The following is a 25,755-nucleotide window of genomic DNA, read 5'->3' as shown; positions in this document are numbered from 1 at the left end:
TGCAATTTTTGTAATTAATTGTCTAGGGAGGCGATTTGAGGTTTATCTGTTAGGCCTTCTTGGTATATATCTATGGAAAAATAAAATAAAATTTGGAATAAAATATATAATTATTTTTTAATACACTTGAGATGAAAACACACAGAGAGGTATACGGCACGTGCTTGTTTTTAGATAGTTTTGCACATACAAAAAAAAACTCTGCTAGGTTAAATCTGTACCCTCACGTCTCTTCGCAAAGCTCACCCCCTGAAGTGTCTTCGGTGATATTTTATCCTTGTATCAACATATATCCGAGAGTGATTGACAATGGTATTTCCCATATGTGAAGAAATGTAAAAGAAACTCTTTGAAATAATAATGACATAAAGACACATCTATCGCAGCTGGAGTGCATCTACGCATTGCGTACCGCACTTTTGAGTGTGTTCTTACCATTATTCAGGCTATATAAGAGGGGGGGGGAGCATAAGAGGCTATGGGCCTCAATTTTTTAACTCAGAAAAATTATATAATTTGTATGTAAAACATGTGTATGTTCATACTAAAGATTCCAATACTGGTACAACTGAAACCGCATCTACCGGTTTCGCCCTTCGGTACTACCGGTAGTACCAAAATTAAATAATTTTAGTTTTATGTTAGCTGAATTGTTTTGAATTCAGAAGAAACCGTTGTATTGAATTAGTCGAATGAGTCAACATCCTTTTTGACCTGCTATTGAAACGAGCTGCTAAGTGTATCATAAATTTAAAATCAAAGATAAAGTATGTTGCAAATATGCTAATTAGTCGAATTAAGTCCTGAGATATACCTCAATTTAATTAACTCAGCAGTAGGAAGAAAAATATGTGATATCTGTCAATCGATTTAGATGTTTTGAACATTTAGCATTTTTAAAAGTTCCTAGTAAAGCTCTTCTACCAATATATTTTGTTACATGTTCATAATACAACATATAACAAAATAAAAAGTATTTAAATATGAAGTAAGCTTTCTTGAGTGCTTTATCTTATATGGTTTTGACAAAGCAGAGGACCGTTGATTTTATCAACTCTGTTAGTGTGCGAAATAGCAAAAACTTTCCGACCTAGTGACGTGGGCGGTTCTAAGAACTCTCTCGGATGATTTTTTGAAGCTGACATAGTTATTTAAATTCAAATCATCCGCTTTTTTTTTCAATACATAAAAAATGGAACTGTATTAAATGAATTTTTAAGGTATGAATTAGCATTTGACTAGTCCCATATATAACTTTAAATCATTTATAAAATCTAATTTGTATTTATTTTACGTGAAGAGAGAACTGTAACGGTTGAATATAAATATAATCTAATTAAATGGTTAAAATTATAAAGGTCTCTAATACGACGGAAAATACTATTTATTTTAAATACAAGTGATATTAAGAAAGGTTCTAAATGATATCGCTTAATGGATTAAAATTTTAATCCTTATTACCCTTTTTCAATTAGCATTTTTCTAAATTGTAAATATACATAATTATTAAATGTAAACTAGGTACCTATTTTCGTATTTCGAGCTATGTTAAATGTTGCTTTATTGTGTTGAAAACCGTTTCATTTAAGTGTTGAAAACCATTCCAGTATACAAATTAATGAAATATCGGATAAGTTTAATTAACATAACTTCTCAACCTTTCATCATTCCGGGCATAACTTTATCCGAAAATTTTGCGTCATTTCCTCATCAAAATTGCGTTGATGAAAACGCGACATTTCGACGAGATAACGAACTACGGTAAATCGAATTCAGAAGTTTATCTATTATGTAATTAAAACGACTCGAATTGGATTTCGATCGTACGCCACTATTTGTTATGCATATACTTTAATGCGAACGACCGGTTTGTGAATGTAAATCAAATCACTTGTTGAAATTAAATCGTCCGGCGATTCATTATACACTAATGGCTCGTTTACAACGACAAATCGAACTATAAAAAATACATATTCACAGTAGTATGAATTTTATCATTTCTATAAGTTTTTTAACTATAAATATCAACACATATAGGTCAATGCATTTATATTATCCAGCAGGGCACGTTATCAGCTCGACACAACACTGCACGGAAAAGACTACTTCTGCTCATACTATACAGCACCGCCTGTTTTCGGCACGTTCATACTTGTGTTAGACAAGTGCAAGGCAAAATCGGCTTACATATATTAGGTGGGCTGAAAAGTTCGTAGGCTGACACATAGATAGCGCTACTAGTATTAAATCCATATGATTTTTAGTTAGAACTAACCTTAAAAAGACACGTGTATGAATTTGACAGCTGTCGTACTATTTGTTTGTGAGTTATAGCATTTTGAGTGAAGCAACTTTTATTAGTTTGAAAAAATGGATAAAAAGGAATTTCGTGTGTTAATAAAGCATTGTTTTTCGGCAAAAAAAAATACTATTTAAGCCAAGGTTTGGCTTGATAGACATTATTCGGACCTTGCACCAGGAAAATCAACCGTTGAGAAGTGGTTTGCTAAGTTTAAACGAGGCGAAATGAGAACCAAGGACGATGCACGCAGTGGACGCCCCAAAGAGGCTGTTACCGACGAAAACATCAAAAAAGTCCACAAAATAATTTTGGATAACCGTAAAGTGAAATTGATTGAGATAGCTGAGACGATAAAGATATCAAAGGAACGTGTTGGACATATCGTGAATGAATATTTGGGTATGCGAAAGCTCTGTTCAAAGTGGGTGCCGCGCGAGCTCACAATCGACCAAAAACAACAACGAATTGATGATTCTGAGCAGTGTTTGGAGCTGTTCAATTGTAATAAACCCGAATTTTTGCGTCGATATGTGACAATGGATGAAACATGGCTCCATCATTTCACACCGGAGTCCAATCGACAGTCAGCCGAGTGGACTGCACGTGATGAAGTGACTCCAAAGCGTGGAAAGACGCAAAAGTCGGCTGGCAAGGTTATGGCATCAGTATTTTGGGATGCGCATGGTATAATATTCATCGACTATCTTAAAAAGGGAAAAACCATAAACAGCGACTATTACGTAGCGTTTGAAGGACGAAATCGCGGAAAAACGGCCCCATTTGAAGAAGAAGAAAGTGCTGTTTCATCAAGACAATGCACCGTGTCACAAATCAATGAAAACGATGGCAAAATTGCATGAATTGGGCTTCGAATTGCTTCTGCATCCACCGTATTCTCCAGATCTGCCCCCCAGCGACTTTTTCCTGTTCTCAGACCTCAAGAGGATGCTCGCTGGACAGAAATTTTGCGCCAATGAAGAGGTAATCGCCGAAACTGAAGCCTATTTTGAGGCTAAAGACAAATCGTACTATAAAAATGGTATCGAAAAAATTGTATGACCGCTATAATCGTTGTATCGCCCTCGAAGGCAACTATATTGAATAATAAAATCAAATTCTAACAAAAAAAAGATTTTTTCTATGCTAGCCTACGAACTTTTCAGCCCACATGTTACATTACATATCGCAACGATACGACGCAATATTACTTGGGCCGTATTGCAGTCAATATTGTCACAATATGACGTTTCCGAAATATATTCATATTCACACGGAAAAATATTCATATGCTTTCGTTAGTAAGGGTGCACTGGCTAGTATGACGTCACGTCATGAATGAATATTTCCAGTTTCCAAAGAGAATCGGTTCTGCTTGAAACGCTTCGATGACATGTACTGCTGTATAACATGAATAGATCGTGTCAGTTACTGATATTACGCACACGCCACGTACATATTACGGAACATATGTATGTATGCATGCCTGGTAGCATTTCATTAGATGATAAGCCAGTAGTAAATAATTATTTATATTTAGGTCAAATAATTGACATGTCCGGTACTAAAGAAAAAGAAATAAAGAGACGTATGAAATTAGGATGGAGTTCATTTGGACGCATTAATGCGGTTTTTAAATCAAAAATGGCAATTTTCCTGAAGAAAAAGATCTTCCATCAATGTGTTTTGCCAGTGATGACGTATGGATGTGAAACTTGGACATTGAACGCCAAGTTTCACATACATACGTCAACGAGCGGAATACGTGGATGAGAAGTATGACAAGGGTTGTGGATATAGTGTATATGTAGAGTGAAGAGATTGAAATGGCAATGGGCAGGCCACGTGGCTAAAATAATGGATGAAAGTTGGACAAAAGAAATGCTAGAATGGTACCCGAGAAAATGCAAAAGGGGAAAAGGAAAACCTCAGGGAAGATGGATAGACGAAACACAGATACGATTGAAAGCGTGTTGGGGAGGCCTTTATCCAGCAGTGGATTGCGAATGGCTGTAGATGATAATGATGAATGTGTCCGCATATAATGTACTAATGAATATTTTTCGTGCTGCTGCCTACGTGCAGTTGCCAGTCGGTGCTGTGCTTGTATGAACCTTAAAATATGTAGGTAGTACTGAAAATGATTATGGAAACTTCATGGTTTACTGCAACGCTCATACAATACATATATAATAGTATCACATATTTTTATAATATTAATTAAACAAAAATTTGCATTGACAATTCTTTGAATTATAAAAAAGTCGTGATCAAAATTTTTAACGTGCATAGGTTAATATGCTATTAATTAATATGCATATTAATTTTTAATATGCTCTATTTCCACATTATATAAAAGCAATAAAATACATAGTTACTGCTTAAAAATCATACTTTTTTACAGTGAAACATAAAAAACCCTTTTAAGTATGATTAAATTAAATTTTATTAGTTATCCAACAAGTTATATTGATATGTTTTGTAGACTCTTTTTTCCCTGTGGAGATGAAGAGTAAATATTATTAAATTAAATTTTGTTTTTATTCAAAATATATTTTATGTGCTTTAATTTTTAATTTTAATTCTGTCTATTCTTTATTTCCAGTGGAAGAAATGAAAGCATAGCATTTATACCCTGAGATATTTAATTAAATACTAATAAAAATCTTAGAGGCTGAACGTAAAATCACCCCACGAGGCGAGGACCATTCTAATGTATATAATATGTAAAACCCTAGGAACACCTCAGCGAATCCTTAAGATCCTGCAGAATTTAGTTTGAAAATCCAGGGATTAAACATATTTGCATTCACCCAACAACGCGTACGTATGTATGTATGAATACAGACCATTTTAAATATACACTTGAATTCTATACTCGGAGGCATTGCAGCCTTCACACTGCACCGGTTTTCAAACTGATTCAAAAGGATAACTATCACAAGAGAGACACTTTTCGTACTGCCCTCGTTGGACCGGTTACAGCCAGCAGCCCAGGACTCGCAGCAGCTGTGACTCACGTCAATTTTCCATTTTATTTTGTTATTTTTGTTATTTTTTTTGCACCGTTGTGCACACACAACACAGTAGTCGACGACGTAGTCCATCGGCAACATTCGACCGGTATAAATATGAGTGACGATGATCGAAATCGTCGTAGATCATCGCGGTTGACGTGCACGAGCACAATGTATCTGAAGTTCTTGTTAGTTTGGCTGACGGCAGCTGTCAACGCTGCAGAATGGAGATGGAACGAAAAAGTGGTCGTTGTCACAGGTGCCAGTGGCTCCATAGGATCTATCACGGCTTTGACCCTAGCAGATAAAGGGATGATGGTCGTGGGGCTGGCTAGACGTGTCGAGAGAATCGAAGTAAGGGTCGGAAGGATATCCAATCGGAAAAAATATCGTGTTTGTTTCAATTGTGCAAATTGGTTCATAGGAGCTGTCTTCGAAGACTAAGGGCAGGTTGTGTCCTTACAAGTGCGATCTGACCAAAGAAGACGATATCAAGAGGGCTTTTGAGTGGATCGAGAGGACCTTCGGTGGTGTCGATGTCATCATCAACAATGCTGGAGTTTACATACCAGGAAGCTTAATCAGTGAGTTTTTGATTCTAGTGCTTATTTATACTTTACAGTAAAAGTTTTTATCACATTCATATTTATATACAAAGTTTGACTTTCGAAAACAAATTCAACCACTTCTGATAATCCAATTAGTTACAATCCAAAATCAGGTCTCACAAATACGACATTTGTAAAAATCTTAATATGAAACAAAAAAAAATGATTTCCAATATGGTACTAATTATTAATCAAATCAACAGTAAATTGTGTATTTATATTTCATATCTTTTATTAAGCTCGTATTTTAATTCATATATTATAACATTTTATAAAATTTATGAAATCAAATGATTATGTATTATTTTTTTTTAATCGGTCTTTTCAAGTGTGATATTTAGTATTAGGCTTAACATAGCTCAGTGGTTATCGTATAATGCTATCAACAGAAGGATCATTGATTCGATCCCTGGCCCGGTGATGCTAACCAGACCTGGGATATATGTGGCTCCGAGTTGATGGTTTCCTATCATAGTTTGCCAATTTATCTGATGTCATTGTTGCACCAGCGGCGTACCTTATAGCAAGACCCAAGTGAACTAGGTGACGTCGTACCGAGTCCCCTTGTATCCTGCTCGCGCACCCGTTATTAAAGCTATGCGATAAAAATAGAGAGATTTTCACAGCACGCCAATGGTTGAAACGGTTCCAAACATGCTTTTATAGCACAGCTTTACTCAAGTAAGCGAGAGCAAGATACAAGAGAACTCGGTAAAGTCGTAACGAGTCCCCTTTTATCCTGCTTGCGCACACCTAAGTAAAGCTGTGCGATAAAAACAGAGATTTTCACAGCACGCCACTAGTTGAAACGGTTCCAAACAAATTGGCAACCTATCCTCATTTGTCACCATTATTTAAATATAGTTTCAAATTTATAATAATAATGTTATAAATTTATATAAAGTACATATGTATACAAATTTGGCCATATGTGTCGCCCTAGGGCAAACCCCGTAATGGCACCGTGGTAGATATAAATTTTTAAATGAAATTAAATACAGTTTGTAGGTTAATGTCTTCATAAAACATTATGCGTAAAATTATTTCGCACTTTCACCATCTACGCACATTGACCTAAGCTGTGATATGTTCATACATACGTGCATAATTATGCACATGATACGCGGGTACACGAAAAGAAACTGTCTAATGAAGTGAGCAAACAAATATCACATAATAGTGTAAAATTTATGCATTTCGAATACACACATATGTTTTTTTCCCAAATAGCTTAGGTTAATCTTTACTTTTCCTTTCATCTAATATGAAAAGAAAACAAAAGTCGTCTGCACAAATCAGCTGCAAATATTTAGTGTAAATAAAACGAAAGCGTTTTTATACACACGTGTGCAAGACCGCGTTCATATTTCACATTGGATAAATAATTGTATCGTAAATGTTGTGATTTTAATAAATAGCATGTAAGCTACATATATTTATTACACAATATAAATGACGGTCGAATCCTTCCTTGTTTTTAATACTGAATCGATTTTTATGAACCACAATGGTGACAGATACTAAAAGAGGTGTAAAAAAAAATCAATTTTACAGTTAAATTGGTCAATTTGCATAAATTTATATAAAAAGCCCATCATAAATGCAAAGTTCACATCGCTAATAATTCAAATATAAACTGTATCAAGTTTTTGTCGAATGTTTTAAAATGTCAATGTTTCCGTTCTATCGTTTGAAATGTAATATTTATACGCATTTTTTGCGTCCAGTTATAAATAATGGTCATTATTATCCGCTTGTCCTCTTTTATTTTAATATTTATTAGCTTTAGCTGCGAGAGAATCTTTTTCGTCTTATCGAGGTCAATAAATTGTTACAAATGCGTTTCTCTCGCAAGGGTTACGGATATGTTCGAGTTATAAGGATATATTTCGATATCTCTATTCCGGAACTCGGAATAGCCGAACCTATGAAAGATACATTGAAATAAAATCAAATTCGATAAAAAATAAAAGTCTCCTCTCCCCAATTTTCTTTCGTACAATAAATATTTAATACTCGCCATAAATTCGAAGGTGAAGCCTAAAAAGTGTAACGTCTATAAAAATTTATACGTATATTAAATTTAACGGAATAATCGCCATTGCCATTTTTTACGATATCGAAGTCAAGTTTACGAATTGAATGACGATTGCTCGAGATTTTTCGTGGAAAAACGCCTCAAAGAAAGTCAATCAAGTCTAAGTATAATTTAAATAAATAACACGACAAGAATTAATTGCTTTTAAAAGACTCGAGAAGTAATTTTATACGCGAGACATGATCAAAATACCAACAGATATAATTTTGAAACATACATATGTAGGTATTTGGTTTTTCATGCATACACCAAAAGTAGTACATATGTATTATATAGGTACAATATGCATCAGTACTAAAGATGAAATCATATATGTACCTATACAAATGATGTACATATGTATGTATCTGTTACAGTCCAAGTGTACATTTGGTACCTTCATGAACAATACTACTCGAACCAATTTGGCAAGTCATAGTGTATACAAAAGGACAAATTGACAAACAAACTACATAGTCAGTTCATGCACAAACTGTTAGGCATAAGTTTAAGTATTATCAATTGTTTGTCCCATCCCCTATGTACGTTGTATGCTTACCATGGGTTGCAAAATTTTAAAAATTTGAGGAAATCCGATGTAAATGTGGTTTACATAGGATTTCCCTTTTAAATTCTCAGCGTTTTGACATTTCCAGTCAGCAGTATGGCTCGGTGGTTGCGTTTATGTTTAGCACCGAGAGGTTTCGGGTTCGATCCCGTGCTAATCTTTAATACTGCTAGTTGGGCTTGGATATTTTTGACTCCAAGTCGATCGTTTCTTTGTTTGTTTGAGTTTGCCAATTTATCTGATTTTCATTGAAACGGCTCCTCAAATTGGTAATCCTGCCTGCTGTCACAAATATCTGAATTTGATTTATGTACAATATGTACAAGTCTAAATCCATAGATGTTTCAGTGGGTTATAATAGAAACGGTGATTATACCAACGTTGTAATGTGGTTTACATAGGATTTCCCTGTTAAATACTCGGCGTTTTGACTGCTTAAAAGTTTTGACAACTAAAAGTTTAATGTGACATCTGGTGAGTCTATTTAAAGATAGCTTTTGACTCTTAGAACTCAAACTAAAACCAATGTGTATGAAAAACTAGTATTTTCATGAACGAACTAGAGTGAACACTCGGACTGCAACATATCTAATAAACTTTGAAAGAAAGAAAAGTGGAATTCTTCAAATATCAGTACTATCACTAATGTTTAATTAGAGAAACATTTTATTTTTATGTGACTTACTTATTTACTTATTTTATAAAGCTCACTTAATTATGGTACTTTTGGAACAAATGCAATTTAAACTTGTTTGTTAGGTATATATATATGTAGTATTATACATCATGCAATATAAATAACAAACGACCTTCAATAAAAAAATATATATTACTTTTTTACAGAATGTATATTTAGGTACATGAAAAAACAATTTCCATTCGAATTTGCTACTTGCTGTATTTCATTTAAATTGAAACGTACGGTCACCCTAACATTCGTGCGACCATAAAGTGGAACGCGTAAACGCATTTTGTCATTATATTTTTATACGCAAAGAGTCACAAACGTGAAGGTAATTCAATATTAACATTCGTCTGTAGGAATTGGGTCGGAAGCTTTTACGTCGCCATTTCAGATTATTAAAGTACATATACTGTGTGTACATATATTTGTATATATAGGCAAAAAAATACAGCAATAAAATAAAATTACATAAAAATTAACAAAATATTACACGCATGACCGATGACAGTGTTATATAACGTGGTGGAATTTTTTAATATGTTTATTTGTCATAAATTATCAATGAATAACATTATAGATGAAAAACAAAATTTCAAGGACGAATATGTCATAATTTAATATGGTATTTTATATATACATTGGGAATAAACATTTTAAATATTATCACAGAAATACTATGAGCTCAATAAAGCATTTAAAAATACATTTTTACAGGTTTTCTAATCAGCTAATAAAAAATTCATTTTGACAAACTCTTCCTAATATAACTGTTGAATTGAAACCATAAAATAAGGTGATTTAATCGACACATTCAAATTCACGACCTCTTACGGAATTTATTTCCTCACGTTTTCATTTATCACGACTGGAAATGTTAAAAGAGACTGCGATACAAGATTTATCTTTCGACAACATTATAATACATAGTACAATCTATTCAGTATAGATAAAGTGACCATACGTCCCGTTTTGAACGGGACCGTCCCGTTTTTAGGTAGCCTGTCCCGTTGTCCCCAAGCACAGCACAGCGGCGTCGAAATGTCCCGTTTTCAAAAATAGAGTATATTTATTGAGTTTTTATATATGTATGTATATATCGTATAATTATTGAATACATTTTATGCCTGCCCGGAACTAATGCACCCATAGAAAGAGTCTTTTCACAGATGAAAAAGTTGTGGACGATCGAAAAAACGCGATTGCAAGTCGCAGTTCTTAAGAGGGCTGTACATCCGAAACCTTAATTTTGTTACCGTTCCTTTCTTCGATATATATATATATATATATATATATATATATATATATATATATATATATATATATATATATATATATATATATATATATATATATATATATATATATATATATATATATATATATATATATATATATATATATATATATATATATATATATATATATATATATATATATATATATATATCATCATCATCATCATCATCATCATCATTTACAGCCATTCGCCATCCACTGCTGGATGAAGGCCTCTCCAACACGCTTCCACTCGTCTCTGTTTTGCGCAACACTCATCCATCTCATTCCGCACATTTTCCTAATTTCGTTCACCCATCTTCCTTGCGGTCTTCCTTTTACTCTTTTGCCTTCTCTCGGGTACCATTCAAGCACTTCTTTTGTCCACCTTTCGTCCATCCTCCTAGCTACGTGACCCGCCCATTGCCATTTCAATCTCTTCACTCTATCCACTATGTCCACTACCCTTGTCATATTTCTCACCCACGTGTTCCGCTTCCTGTTTTTCCTCGTTATGCCAAGCATACAGCGTTCCATACTTCTTTGAGTGCATTGGATTTTATTTTGCATCTTGGCGTTCAGTGTCCAAGTTTCACATCCATACGTCATCACTGGCAAAACGCATTGATCAAAGATCCTTTTCTTCAGGCAGAGTGGCATTTTTGATTTAAAAACAGCATTCATCCGTCCAAATGCACTCCACCCTAATTTCATACGTCTCTTTATCTCTTCATTTTTGATATATATATATATATATATATATATATATATATATATATATATATATATATATATATATATATATATATATATATATATATATATATATATATATATATATATATATATATATATATATATATATATATATATATATATATATATATATATATATATATATATATATATATATATATATATATATATATATATATATATATATATATATATATATATATATATATATATATATATATATATATATATATATATATATATATATATATATATATATATATATATATATATATATATATATATATATATATATATATATATATATATATATATATATACAGTGGCGGACTGGGACTGAAATCAGTGCATGCCAGGAGTCAAAGGGGGCCCCTCCAGGGTTAAAAAAATTTGTCCTCCCCCCCCCCCCCATATAACAAAATTTTCTTCTTTCCACCACGTCAGGGACGTCATTTCAGCTTTTTCTTGGGGGGGGCAGGCAAAGATTGGTCAAATTGAATTTTTTTTCAAAAAATCTTTTTTATATCGGAATAAAAATGGAAAATATTCTTTGCATACACCTTATTGAGTTATAAAATATGAAAAAAATAAGCTTATTTTTGAAAAAGTAATTATATAAAAATATTATGTAAAGAGAAAAAAGCGCCGCAGGCGAAAATTTTTTTCCACAAATCTTCACATGGTCAACATTAATCGACCATCAAACTGAGTCATCAAAAAACTAACAATTAACTTAATTTCTACCAACTGTCTTTTCACTTTATCTATGTACATGTACGTAATAACAATAGATAAAGTTTTGTTTTGTTTCTCTTCAAAGCACATAGCAGCGATTATTTTATTAGTTACCCAAAAGTAACATACATAAGAAATAAACGTAGCATTCATAGATCCGTAGTATCTCATTAATCATTAAATTCATAATATTTTCTAAATTCACACTATTCCTTAGTTTAGAGGGGCGAGTGCCCCCCTATGGCCCCCCCAAATTACGTCCTTGAAAAAAATGCATAATATTTTCAATGAATGTTAATCGAAAATCGGGATTTTGGGGAGGGGGCCCCTATCCTATATTTCTATTTACATGGATGTGTCTAAATTAGGAATAGATTTTATATTCGGAAACTGTTTAAAATTGTGTATTTAAATCTTACTATATCATCGAAGTATAATCAAATGTTATTTTGAAAGTATGAAGTAAATTTAAATCGCTGGTTGATGATGAATCGTCCTATCACAATTGTTTTAAGCAATTATGTTTATATTTTTCACGAAAATTTGTTTATTCCCATTTTTATTTCAGTAGTTAGTTGTTACATAGGTATTGGTATATACATAATATTGACGTTGGAAATGGGCCCAGCAAAAGGGCCCACGCAAATGTTGAAACTTACATTTCGAGCCTAATAAAAAAAGTTAACCGATCCTTGGGCTGTTAAAGCAGGTATTAGTTTTTTGTGTATATCGTAAGAAATTTGTTTTGTTGAAATACCCAAACTTTAGGTCCCAAAGTTGCAATATCCTATAAATAGTTAAAAAGTTATTTAATTTTACTGAGGGCCCATATTTTCTAACAGATAGTGGGGCCCACATGCCATCGGGCATGTTCGCTTGTATGGCCAGTCCGCCACTGTATATATATATATATATATATATATATGTGTATGTGTATGTATATATTGAGTGAATGCGACAGTTGCGCTTCGACCAGATAAAATGTATTTTAAATTGACAAAATCGAGGTTTCGTATTCTCCTATTTTCTTCTCCAAAACTGGACCAATTTTTAAAAAAATTTCATCATCGGTATGAGAAAGATACTTTCTGTGCATCGGCGTATTTTTTTTAAAATCGACCGTTAAATAAGCACGCTGGACTCGTTTCGTGGGTGTAAAAAAGAGGCGATTTTATAGATGTTTGGCGGCTCCTAGCTCCTATAAAAAATAATAATCAAAAAAATAAAACGATTGATGCACCCCAATGGTGGATATCCATAGCATATTAAAAAATAATTTCTCTAGTGCCATAATTGAGGAAGTATAGTACGTTTGTATGGACAAGGCGCTGCTGTCCAGCCCTCTTAAAGCGATGTTGTTAATTAAAATCAATTTTAAGAAATCCTGCCAAGAATTTCATTCTTATTTAAAAGCAAACCCAATAATACTTAAGAAAATTTGTTCATCAGAAAAATATAAAACAACATAAATTTTTTATATTTATATTATTCATTCCTGTTATTTTTATTAATAAATAAAAACTATGAAAAAATACGCGTTTTCTTGAATACACATACTATTACGTAAAAATTGGTAGATGTCCCGTTTTGAGGAAAAAAATAAATGGTCACATTAAGTATAGATTGCTGTAATGAAATAATTCATTCATGTATGTATGTATGTATATTATATAATATCAAGGTCTACAGATTCTAATGTTTTAATTTATGACATTACAGATGGTTCCTCGGATGATTGGAGAATGGCATTGGATGTCAACATATTGGGTATGGGTCTCGTGACCAAAGAAGCCCTGAAAAGCATGAGAAACAGAGGGGACAATGGACATATTATAAATATCAACAGGTATAAATGTAGTCTACAACATTATTAAACAAAAATATCTTATATATAAAACAAAACCATTTGTTTCTGATTGGCTGTCGTCAAATTCGCTTCTGATAGGCTGTCGTTAAATTCAAATAAATTTAATAATAAACAAATGAATGTTTACTATTTTACTAGCCATGATTAAGCGGTTTATACAAATTACAAATACTGAGCGAAGCCGAGTAGAAGTAATGTATAAATTAGACAATATTTCATTATTTTTTATTTAACAATCAATACTTTGGCTTACAGTGCAGCTGGACATGCAGTTTCTCAGTTTCCAGATCCTATTGGAATGTATGCACCGAGTAAATTTGCCGTCACGGCATATACTGAAGCCCTACGTTTAGAGCTATCCGATTTGGATAGCAAAATAAAAGTGACTGTAAGAAAACAAGCAGATTTTCATTTGTTTATTATTGAATTCGAATATAATGATACTTGATCAACAGAGTATAAGTCCTGGATCCGTGAAATATGTGGACTCTCTTTCCTCAAAGCCGGCAGAACCGAGTGACGGAGCTATTCCTTACTTACAACCTAAAGATATCGCCGAAGCTATTGTGTATGCTCTGAGTACGAGACCTGGAGTGCAGGTACAATCTATCGTCTATCTTTATTTGAATTGAAATGTCTAAAGATCTTACTTTGAATGTATCATTTTTCAGGTACATGAATTGACGATTCAAGCAACTGGAAGTTCAGTTTGTGTATAGCTGGTTATTTATAAAAATTTAGCTACCAAAATTAATTGAAGGAAAAAAAACATCTTACAAACCCAATCAGTATTGAAGATGTATGTGTATGTATATTATTTATATTCCTAGATGGAAAATGTCTCAAGGATATCATAATAAAATTATATAGGAGAACAGAAATAAACAATATTAAATGATTACTAAACAATTTATTATAATTTTCAATAATCAATAAGTGTATAAAATAAAAATGTATATAAAAAATGTATAATGATGAAAGGAATGACCTAAATAAAAAAATAAAATGAAATAAAAGATATATATATTGAGCAAAAAATTTAAACAATATATATATAATGTGTATAAATGCTTCAAATATCGTTAGATTATGTCTTTTACAATAATTTCGTTACAAAAAAATGAAAGAAAATTTGATTATGTGTACAGATATTATATATTAAAATAAATTGTCATGAGTTGACCGCTCATATAAGACCAATAGTTCAATATCATTATCGACAATGTATATTATGATCATCAGCAGAATATGGAGCTCACGGTAAGCATGAAATTTCATCCAGTGTGCATATACTGATTTCGCCAAGGATGCTGATGCTGAATAATGAAAATCTGATTGTCCGTAAACGGTCAACTCATTGAAAAAAAATCTTATACGTAAAATAATTCACAGCAATGTTAGTAAAACATGTTAAAATTGCATGCAATAATGGATACTTTCGTGAATTAAACTAAACAGTATTTTTACGACAGTGAAAAACAAAGCGGGTTCGATAAAATAGTCAAATTTATAATATTTACGAATTAAACGCTAAAATCGTAAAATTTCACAAATTCTACACACTAACTTGTAAGATAAATATTAAATAAACTTTTCAATATCACTAACAGCTCAATATATACTTAAGAATAAACTATAAAATTAACATTACTCGGTTGATTTGGACTAGTGCAAAATTGTAATGTTGTTAAATCTCCATATGTAATAAATTCTCTTGTCGCTATGATACTCCTAAATGAAGCAAATACTGAATGTGCAAGTTTGTGACAAATTAAAATCAGTTAGCAATAGTCCAAATCAACAAGCTACACAACAAAAAAAGCATACCAATTCCGATACCTATAGGTATATTTAACACAATGATTATCATCGACTAATTGTAGGGTTTTTATGTGTAAATTGTAAATTATTGAAAACCCCGCTTATCAATATATTGCTTTGCTGAAAAATTTTACATTTAGGTAGAAATTTTTGTGAAATTGTTGATCCCAGTTCAGCCAAGATAGCATTTCGGAAATTTTCTATATAAATTACAACATTTTAATCGAAACAATTACATACAGCGAAACTTTAAACTTATATTATTAGTCAAATAAAAAAAAGGTTAACGTGTTACATAAAATAAAGCGCAAAACGCAAGTATTATAAAAAAAAAGATAATAAAACGCATAAAAATTTATTGATCTATATAAAAAAAAAACACTTCGGCATTTACAACTCGAGATCTATTTTTTGTTTTATATGAACAAAACAAGATGCATTGAAAGAGAGAGACTTTTAGTAATATAACTTTTGATAAATTTGAATTTACCAGTTTAAGACATTTCTCTAGAGCTACCTTCACTAAAATAAAGCTTCAAGCACCATTTATTACTAGTAATCATGTAACGATGTGCACGAAAGCATGGAATCCAAACTTTTAAAATTGATATGGATGAATAAAAATTTATATATATCTATATTTTTTATAATTTTGTTTTGTCATAAGCTTATTTTATACGAAAATATTTATTTCACATAACTATATAGCATCCGTACAATATCTACTGTTCAAAATATAACTAGCACCCGACACTCAATTAACGATATGTACAGAATAAACGGCATATATGGCAACAAGCCAACAAACAAATTCCACCATACATGTCATCTACTCTATGTAAAAAATAATACATCATTTAAGAAAAAAATCCTAATTTCACAACAACAAAAAAATGCATTAATCTGAGGTGTGACCAAAATTTATATTTTAATTCATAACGCTTCTACTCAAAAGAAAAAATATACACATATAAAAAGAAATGCAACCAAATTTTAATTGCGGAAATAATTTCCAAAAAGATAAGATTTCCTATGAACATATAATTCACATAAAACTTTTATTTGTATTTTAAACCTTAATATTTAGTCTGAATTATTTAATTCAACAGCCTCTAACAATACTTTCAAAGGTTCGTTCATATAATCCAGCACTGCACATCAACAACTCGGCACAGCACTGCACAGTAAGGTGACCATTTTTTCCAAATTCAGAACCAGGATATTTTTTTCCAAAAATATATTTCTAAATACTTCAATTATTGAAAAGCAAGATTAAAGAATCAAATCAGATTCAACTTTGTTTTATCACTGGACTATACATATATTGTTCATCAAACTAAAAAATCCTTCAGCTGGTGCATTTATTACTGATAAATGAAACATTTGACTAATTTGCCAATATTTTTGTAGGAGACACCATTTTCGTCGAAGACTTAATATATTTATCCATCTATTAGATAAAAAAGTGTACTGGTTTTATCTCAAGACTTACCAGGACAGATACCCAAAAAACCAGTATTGTCCTGTTAAAATCAGTATGACACCTCAATGCCCAGAAAAGACTACTTCTATTCATACTATACAGCACCACCCATTTTCGGCACTTTCAAACTCGTTTTAGATGAGTTGAAGGCAAAATCGGCTTACATATACATTACAAAGCGCGCCGATACGGCGCAATATTACTTACGTCGTATCGTCGAATCAATATTGACACAATATGACGATTCCGAAAAATATTCATATGCACACGGCACGACTTTCGTTAGTACGGGTGCACTCGCCACTATGACGTCAAGTCATGCGTGAACATATCCACAGTGAACAAAGAAAACCGGTTCTGCTTGATACGTTTTGGTGACATGTACTGCTGTATAATATGAATAGTGTCAGAAACTGCTTTTTTTGAATACGTCACATACATACATATTACGGAACATATGAATGTGTCCATATAGAATGTACTAAAGAATATCTTTCGTGCTGTTGTTTACGTACAGTTGCTACTTGAGCTGTACTGGTATAAACGAACCTTTAATTGATGAATTTTAAAATTGCCAATCATCAATTAAAATTTGCTAGTTTATCTGAATGCTATCTCAAGATGATTCCTCACAAATAGGTTCTCAATTCCAACGGTGCATAAGACTGACTAATACAACATTCAATGGTCTCAAATTCAATAGGGTAAGGCTCAAGGATTGTAAGAGTTTCCTTTTCAGACTCAATAAATGCCAATACCGGGCTGAGGTCAGTTTATACTAAACCAATTATCACTATTAAAACAACACGCTTATTATTATTGTTTTTTTAGAACATGGTTCATGATTAATTTACACGAGACGTTCAATAATCGAAATATATCAATCAAACACTCACACGGAATGAGTCATTAACATTGACGAATCCGGAGTTACGCTTACCTTAGGTTAAAATTACGGCAGTGAAATATTACAAGGCAGTGAGTTTGAAAACGTTCAAGGCGACGATGACACTGGTTATATTTAAAATTAAAATTTAATACTATGAATGAAAATGAAAGATAATCTCAAAAAGCATAATCACACAAAAATTTACTTTGGTAAATGTATGTCTAAAAAAAATAGGGCAAGATAAATAGAGAACAGGAAATTAGATTGAATAGATATAATATACACAGAGCTTTCACTCGTAATCACAACTAGATTTGTTATGACTACATCCTGTTACAATTTACAATGTGTGATACCCACAATCACATTAGAATTTTTCTATAAGACATACTTTACGATCACATGTACTGCAATAAAACAGTCACACAAATAATTGTGTTTTAGCTTAAGCAAAGTGAATGAAAAATATAAGCGATTCTTAAGACTAGCGTTAATTCTCTTACATGAAATTGTTACGTTGTTATATTGACTAGTTAGATGTAAATCATAAATAATAAAAAAGAAACAGAACAACCTCACATCTTAAATGGAAAAAAAAACCATTGTTCCAATTTAAATATTCCAAATACACACCGAAACTTGAACTTGCTATACAATGAAATCACTCACAAAAATATATGAGCTATGCAATTTTACATGCCACGAATTGCAGTTTAATCGTTTATATTTACATATACATATGTACATACATAAATTACTACAAATTTTATTGATATTGTGATTTCGAACGTGTTGCATTTCAGAAGCCATCGATCAAACTTAAAAGACTAAAAATATATCAGTTCAAAATTCACAAGTGGGTCAAACGAAAGAAAACATTATTGGAAGAGTTAACTATAATAGTCAAGGCACAAATAAAATATCAAAAAGGCGATTTGACAAGCAGTAAAAATTTACAATTTGAAAACTGCATACTTATATAATAAATTAATTTAATTTACTACACATGCAAATTATTCTTATGCTTCAAAATTATAAATCATATGATTCTATAATATGATAATACAAGCTTCAGTGAAAATAATTTCTGAAATACCCTGTAATAAAATATTTCTAAAAAACAGAATTCATTTAATAACAATTAATATGAAACACTGCAACTATAAATGTTCGAATTATATTGCTTCTATTTTTTATGATTCTAATTGAACACTTTAGTCACAGTTTTATATCATCCAAGTATTAGATATTGAAAACTGAAAACGAAATAATGAAAAAACCTGACACTGTCAGGTACAATATAAAATATTATGTAAATATTATTTAATTAAAAAAAATGGTAATATAAAATATTTGGCGTCGTGCATAAAATTTAATAAAATGCAAGTTTTTATTTAATTATTACGAAATTATATTAAAAATAAACTCGGTTGAATTCCATTATCAAACTAGACTAATAGTTAAAAGTTAGTCGTTTTAAACGTAAAATTTAATTTCGATTATAAAATCAAGAATTAAAGAATAAAAATTAAAGTAGATAGAAAATTAAGTATGTAAATGGCTTTAAGTATGTATGTAGTTCGTCATAAAATTTAATTTAAAAATATAAAAAAAAATGAGCAAATTATCGATCAACTACTAATAAATATCAATTAGATAAAATAAGAGCAAATATTTTTGAGTAATTAAAATATCACACAAAATTTTTGTGCAATTTGCCTACTTAAAAATATAATTTTATAATAAAAAAATCACTTTTAATAAATTTGGATAAAATCTTTATGACGTAATGTGTAATTTTGTTAAATAAAAATTATTGTAAAGTTATTATGTAGCAACTTTGGGACTACTGAGTGTCGATAGAAAAACATCATTGCGGTACAGTGGGAGCATCGCCGACTCCGTTTGCTAACTCATAAACCGCACACGCAACCTCAGCTGCTAAACGATCTGTATCCTGAAAAGTTTAATAATACTACATTACTTAACAAGTCGTATATGTATTCATACATGTTATATATGAAGATATGTATAAGAATACTGTATTATTTCCATATACATATGTACTTGAAAATTCGTCAGGATAGCAATATTATATTCTTTACCTCTTTAGTCGTAGACTCAGCATAAACTCTGACAATATCTTCAGTACCAGACGGTCGAACAAAAGCTCTTCCTTTAGGATACTTTGAAACCAACGAATCAATTTTCTCTTGTAATCCATCTGGTTTTACACACTTTCGTTCAGCATCTTTGGTAGTAATAACATTTCTATCCTGAAAAGACAATTAAAAGTTCTTTTTATATAATTTATATATACATTATTTTTCTGCGATTTTAATATATCATTGAAATAAGTTATAATTTTTTTTATTTCTCATTACCTCTACGCTAACTTTCAATTGACGGCACGGTAAATCTTCATAGGCCTGCATCCACTGATGAACATCCCATCCGTTGTGCTGTAGCACTGTTTCAACGAGGAACATATCTGACAAAGCATCACCCACAGTTTCATTGGTAAGATCAATCATAGCTAACATTTTTGAAGCAGCATCTCGCTGATCGTTATTCAAACTAAAAATAGCATAAAATAAAAGTCGATTCATTATAAATAAGCCGAACATTCAGTTTCAAATCATACCCATCATCGGTGGAAGCTGCTTTTATAGAAGCCTTTGCTTTATCGCTGTAAATTATTGTTCCATGACCATTAGCTTCAAAATATACACCAATATCAAACTTCAATGCTTCATGGTGCAAGTATTTTACACCAGTTTTGACACAAGCTACAGGAACACACTAGAAATGTATAATCATATTTCGATTATATGTACAAACATTCCAAATTTTAAACATTTTCAATCTAAAGAAACGTGATTCATTTTGTACCAATTTGTCCGATATATATTCCGTGGAAGCTCCATTTGCATACGCTGTTTGTACAAGACCAAGCTTCAAGTCTGTTAATTGGCATTTCTTTATAAGCGACATCAGATATCCAGCCAACAATGTAGCTATACGATCTCCGTCCAAAAGATGGAAAGTCTCACTGAAAATTTGGCATAATAAAGACATTTGATTACAAATCAAATTTATACGATGTCAAACAAGTACCTATTATCAAGATAATAATAGACAATTCGATCTGCATCTCCGTCTAAAGAAGCCACCCTTTGATTCAATTCAACTGGAACTCCGACGGGAGGCTTCTGCTGAACTTTAACAAAATCTGCACCACACTAGAAACAATACAGCACACAATTTATACAATATTTAAGAATTTATATAACAGCACGTAGAAATCAAAATGAAATAATCACATTAAGATTGAGTTTTCCTCCATTTCCACCCATATTGAATATCGAAACATCCAAAAGTCCATCCAATTTCTTCTTCAAAACGTTCATTTTTTTGCCACCGACTCCATTGGCACCGTCCAAATACAATAAAGGTTTATACGAAGAGTTTGTAGGATTTGGACCTCTAAGCTTTTTGAACGCATTGACCAACTTCAAGTAATAACCTATCAATAGAATAAATATAAGATTTAAATAAAACATTTTAAGTCTTATTTTTGACTTGAAAAAAATAGTAGACCTTCTTCTGATGGGATTCCATATTCATTGCTTGTATTTCTACACCGTACGAAGAAATGCAACATCGGCGTTGTAACGATACCATATTCAGTCGGTGTACCCTGTATAGCCAACACACCATTAGTCGCAGCCGTGCATAAAACCGGACTCGTATATCTATTCCACAGAAATACAAAAATCATATACAAAGTTTCACATCACCAAGGAAACATGCTTTATTAGTATATTTGAAAATACCTCGTGTCCATTCCGATAAAAACAGATGCTTTCAGTCTCATATCAATGTTGTGCATATCTACTATTTCTTCCACGACCGACGATAAATCAGTATCGCTGCAATAATAATAAAAAAAAATACATTTATGCAAACAATAACATAAAGTACGTTTTAAAGCAGGTATTGTGATATTAACCTAACGTTAGCGAGCTTCGTGGCCAACGGTTCCCAACTCATATCGAACATTTCTCCATGGGGGTCAATTAATTTGACACCGTTGTCCGGTTCAAGATTATGGGAAGCGGTGATCATTAATCCTATTGTTGCTCCTAAAAGTAATCATACGAAATCAGTTCAGTTTATTTATTTTTTATTTGAACAAACTTGTAATAACTTAAACTTGAACTATTCTAAAGCGCGTTACATATATGCTGATAAAACATTATCGGTTATATCTAGGACTACAGACAAAGCCATTAATATTATGAAAATGTTTCATGCAAACAAAGATAAGAGTGTTTTCAAACAAAGTTACCGACCATTCTTAACTCTCGATCTCAAAACGGCCAATAAACCCATGCGATATGCTACATGTTCCAGGTGAAGTGCCCTAAAAATAAGCAAACAGCATTGATAAATATTGTATACAGAATGAAAATCTAATTATATTTGAAAGAAAATGCATTTCAATTGTAATTATTTTGTGTTCCTTTAATCACTTTCGCTTTCTATTTGTCATATCCTCTCTAATTGACGAGTTCTTTTCTTCAAACTGAATTGAAATTCAAAACCTTGAATCTTATTATCAATGAGTAAACATTACATATTGTTACGTATACTAAAAAGAGCCGCTGAGTAATTGCGATCGGATTAGGCCGGGTAGCGTCCTGAAAGACCGTGTGACCGGTGTAAGTGGTTTTAAGGATTAGCGACAAGCTAAGTGCATGTAGGCTAAACAATGGCGACCGAGTTGGCTGGTATTGGTCCTTTCGCAGAATTGACCTGTACCGTGGGAGCGAATGTCGGGGGAAGACATATTCGTACGTGACCATAACAATGGGTAAACAAGTTAGACGTCAAAGATGTCCTGAGAGATCTATCCCTTATAAGGCGATATCATGTCATTCTGGACTTAGCACTGCCAGTGCGTGTATCTCCTTAATCATCAATAAATGCTGTGAGACGACTGTTGGCCTTTTACTTGGATCCTCCACCCACCCCTACGCAACAATATCAATATTGACTTTATTTTATTATATGTACATACAAAACGTCAATTCTCGTTAAATGAACTCTCCGTTTCTATGCCAGTCTCATTGGCTCGGTACTGGAATCATCTTTTCAGAAACGTTTTCCAATATCTCTATGTTTTAAAATATCTCAAATTTAAATTCAATGCTTATTAAATGCAAATTAGTTATTTTAAATAAAATTATTATCCTAGAATTTTTTATTTCATTACATACATCTTATTCAAAATTGATAACAAGTACAGAAACGAAGATTTCAACTAATGAGAATTGGTGAAACTTGGTACTCTTGTATTGAACTGTTTCTTATTTCTTTAATTTAACTGAAAATGCATTAAATGAACACATTAACCCTTTGAATACTGACCAAAGCTGATCGGGGGTTTGCCAACAAGGCCATGAGCCTGAAATACGCCAATAGGCGTTGTTTTTTGAGTATGTAAAAGATAAACAAGAATACTACCAAATAAGCCTTTCCAGGTAGCATTGAAAAAAAAATGCATTGAACATGGGTCGTGTAATCCGTGTCATTCATTTGTCAACGTTTATAAAGACTGGTTTACACCAGAATTTCTGAATTTATAACCATAGCAGAATTTCCCGATAGAAATCCCTAGCTGCAGAGTATTTTAGATTGTGACTTGGAATTTAGATTATGAGCATTACATTTTAACAATAATGAAGAAGATGGAACTATGTAGTTTTGGAAAAATACATTCATTAACAGACTTCTTTTGCTTATTTTATATTGTTGCAAGATATAATAGAGTCTAAACACACCTTAACAAAACTCTAAATCCTCAGCGGTAGTTATCTAGGGTTTTTTTGGATTGGCTACAATAGTTATACCTGCTTAAGACGAGTGGACACCAGCGCCTTGTCCATACAAACGTATTACACTTCTCCCTTCTTCAATTATGGCACTAGATAAATATTTTTTTAATATTTTATGGATATCCACCATTGGGATGCATCTATCGTTTTATTTTTTTGATTAGTTATTTTTTATAGGAGCTAGGAGCCGCCAAACATCTATAAAATCGCCTCTTTTTACACCCACGAAAAGAGTCCAGCATGCTTATTTAACGGTCGATTTTAAGAAAAATACGCGCACGGTTGCATAGAAAATATCTTTCTTATACAGATGATGAAATTTTTTTAAAAATTGGTCCAGTTTCGGAGGAGAAAATCTGAGAATACGAAACCTTGATTTCGTCGATTTAAAATACTGGTCGAAGCGCAACTGTCGCATTCACTCAATATATATATTGATATGGTGACACGACAGCTCGTTCACAGATTTTCCGTAAACCGAGGATGTACTCCAGGCATTACGTATACGGCCATCTCTTTCTCACCCCGTCTGTTCACCAAGATCTCGTTTACTATGCCATTACGTATGCAGCCATCTCTTTCACAGACCGTCTGTTATTGGTGAACAAACGGTCTGTGAAAGATATGGCTGCATACGTAATGGCATAGTAAACGAGATCTTGGTGAACAGATGGAGTGAGAAAGAGATGGCCGTATACGTAATGCCTGGAGCGCATCTTCGGTTTACGGAAAATCTGTGAACGAGTTATCAGGTAACCATATTGATATATATTGTCGCATTCACTCAATATATATATGTATATCGAAGAAAGGAACGGCAACAAAATTAAGGTTTCGGGTGTACAGTCCTCTTTATATAGTATTTCTAAATAATTCTAGTTGAAAAAGTTGGTGAAATTTTCAGCCTTGTTGGCTTTCAACAGAAAAGACGTCAGCACTCAAAGGGTTAAATGAACACATTAAATGTCATTCAAAGTAAAAATCACAATTTTACTTTTAGTTATAATACGTTTCAATCATTCAATCGCAACACATTACCTACTATAAAACTCTTGACAACGATAGCATTAACTTCATATTAATAAAAATGCATATCGTACTCGATAGCAAAAGCAGTCCAAAGTTTCCACAGCGACAAAAAAACAAAACTGAAAGCGATATTTATTCATGAACATATTTTCCAATTAGATTCTCATACGAGCTACAAATGTCCGCGTACGTGTTATCACGTACTCGTTCCTGTTGACATTCGAACGGACTACTTTCACTGACATTTAATACATAAACGGAGCAAGGTCGTTCACATTCGTGGGAACAACTTTCGATCGAGCACACGTGGTCAATGTTCGCATAGGAGGGGAGAAACTTGGGGACAGGCGAAAGGGAAGGGTTTGGAGGTTATGTTGGCGGGGGGGTGTGGCGGATATGATGGTGAGTAATCGGTATCGGTATCGGTGTCGGTGTCGGTGTCGGTGTCTCACTTGGTGCGGAATCCGGCCGTGCCGTACGGCAAGGTGGGGGCGTTGCTGGCTCTCGGATGCATCTCTCGGGCGAAGGCGTAGACGGGTCTGAAGCGGCCTCCCATGGCCACTGGTTTTATACTCGCGCCACCACAACAATCGAAATCCACCGCCACCACTTCTACCTCTACTCAGCCTCAACGCTGCGGCCTCCACCTCTCAATTCTCACGTCATACGGGGGAAGCGGCGCTACCAACCCCACTATTCCACACGCATAACGAACGTTACCAACTCTGGAAAACAACCCACACTTG

General features: G+C 32.6%; 2 protein-coding genes across 2 annotated transcripts; one reads left to right on the top strand and one right to left on the bottom strand.

Moving 5' to 3' along the window:
- Nucleotides 1–5,249: 5,249 nt before the first annotated feature.
- LOC143913116 (farnesol dehydrogenase-like) lies at nt 5,250–14,877 on the top strand. The gene is made up of 6 exons (XM_077432720.1): nt 5,250–5,670; nt 5,741–5,900; nt 13,740–13,866; nt 14,143–14,275; nt 14,343–14,486; nt 14,559–14,877. The coding sequence occupies exons 1-6, from the start codon at nt 5,431–5,433 to the stop codon at nt 14,604–14,606; spliced, it is 852 nt and encodes a 283-aa protein (XP_077288846.1). The 5' UTR covers nt 5,250–5,430; the 3' UTR covers nt 14,607–14,877.
- A 4,398-nt stretch (nt 14,878–19,275) lies between these two features.
- nst (phosphoglucomutase 3-like protein nst) lies at nt 19,276–25,686 on the bottom strand. The gene is made up of 12 exons (XM_077432719.1): nt 25,462–25,686; nt 22,436–22,506; nt 22,093–22,225; nt 21,917–22,012; nt 21,681–21,835; nt 21,404–21,606; nt 21,198–21,322; nt 20,973–21,132; nt 20,725–20,882; nt 20,465–20,657; nt 20,186–20,356; nt 19,276–20,037 (listed from the first exon to the last, which is right to left on the bottom strand). Exons 1-12 carry the CDS (start codon nt 25,563–25,565, stop codon nt 19,951–19,953), a joined length of 1,656 nt encoding a protein of 551 aa, XP_077288845.1. The 5' UTR covers nt 25,566–25,686; the 3' UTR covers nt 19,276–19,950.
- Between the last annotated feature and the right edge of the window lie 69 nt (nt 25,687–25,755).

Source organism: Arctopsyche grandis, chromosome 6, assembly GCF_051622035.1.
Source record: "Arctopsyche grandis isolate Sample6627 chromosome 6, ASM5162203v2, whole genome shotgun sequence".
NCBI classification, from domain to species: domain Eukaryota; kingdom Metazoa; phylum Arthropoda; class Insecta; order Trichoptera; family Hydropsychidae; genus Arctopsyche; species Arctopsyche grandis.
Note: the sequence above shows the minus strand (reverse complement) of the source record. Positions and strands in the feature narration are given on the sequence as shown.

What these genes read in the sequence shown, in the direction of transcription:
- LOC143913116 (XM_077432720.1), top strand. Translation starts at nt 5,431, where the DNA reads ATGAGTGACGATGATCGAAATCGTCGTAGATCATCGCGGTTGACGTGC. An exon ending in GACGTGTCGAGAGAATCGAA is followed by an intron (nt 5,671 to 5,740) that starts GTAAGGGTCGGA and finishes ATTGGTTCATAG; the next exon opens with GAGCTGTCTTCGAAGACTAA. An exon ending in CATATTATAAATATCAACAG is followed by an intron (nt 13,867 to 14,142) that starts GTATAAATGTAG and finishes TTTGGCTTACAG; the next exon opens with TGCAGCTGGACATGCAGTTT.
- nst (XM_077432719.1), bottom strand. Translation starts at nt 25,565, where the DNA reads ATGGGAGGCCGCTTCAGACCCGTCTACGCCTTCGCCCGAGAGATGCAT. An exon ending in ACGGCCGGATTCCGCACCAA is followed by an intron (nt 22,507 to 25,461) that starts GTGAGACACCGA and finishes GCTTATTTTTAG; the next exon opens with GGCACTTCACCTGGAACATG. An exon ending in ACGAAGCTCGCTAACGTTAG is followed by an intron (nt 22,013 to 22,092) that starts GTTAATATCACA and finishes TTATTATTGCAG; the next exon opens with CGATACTGATTTATCGTCGG.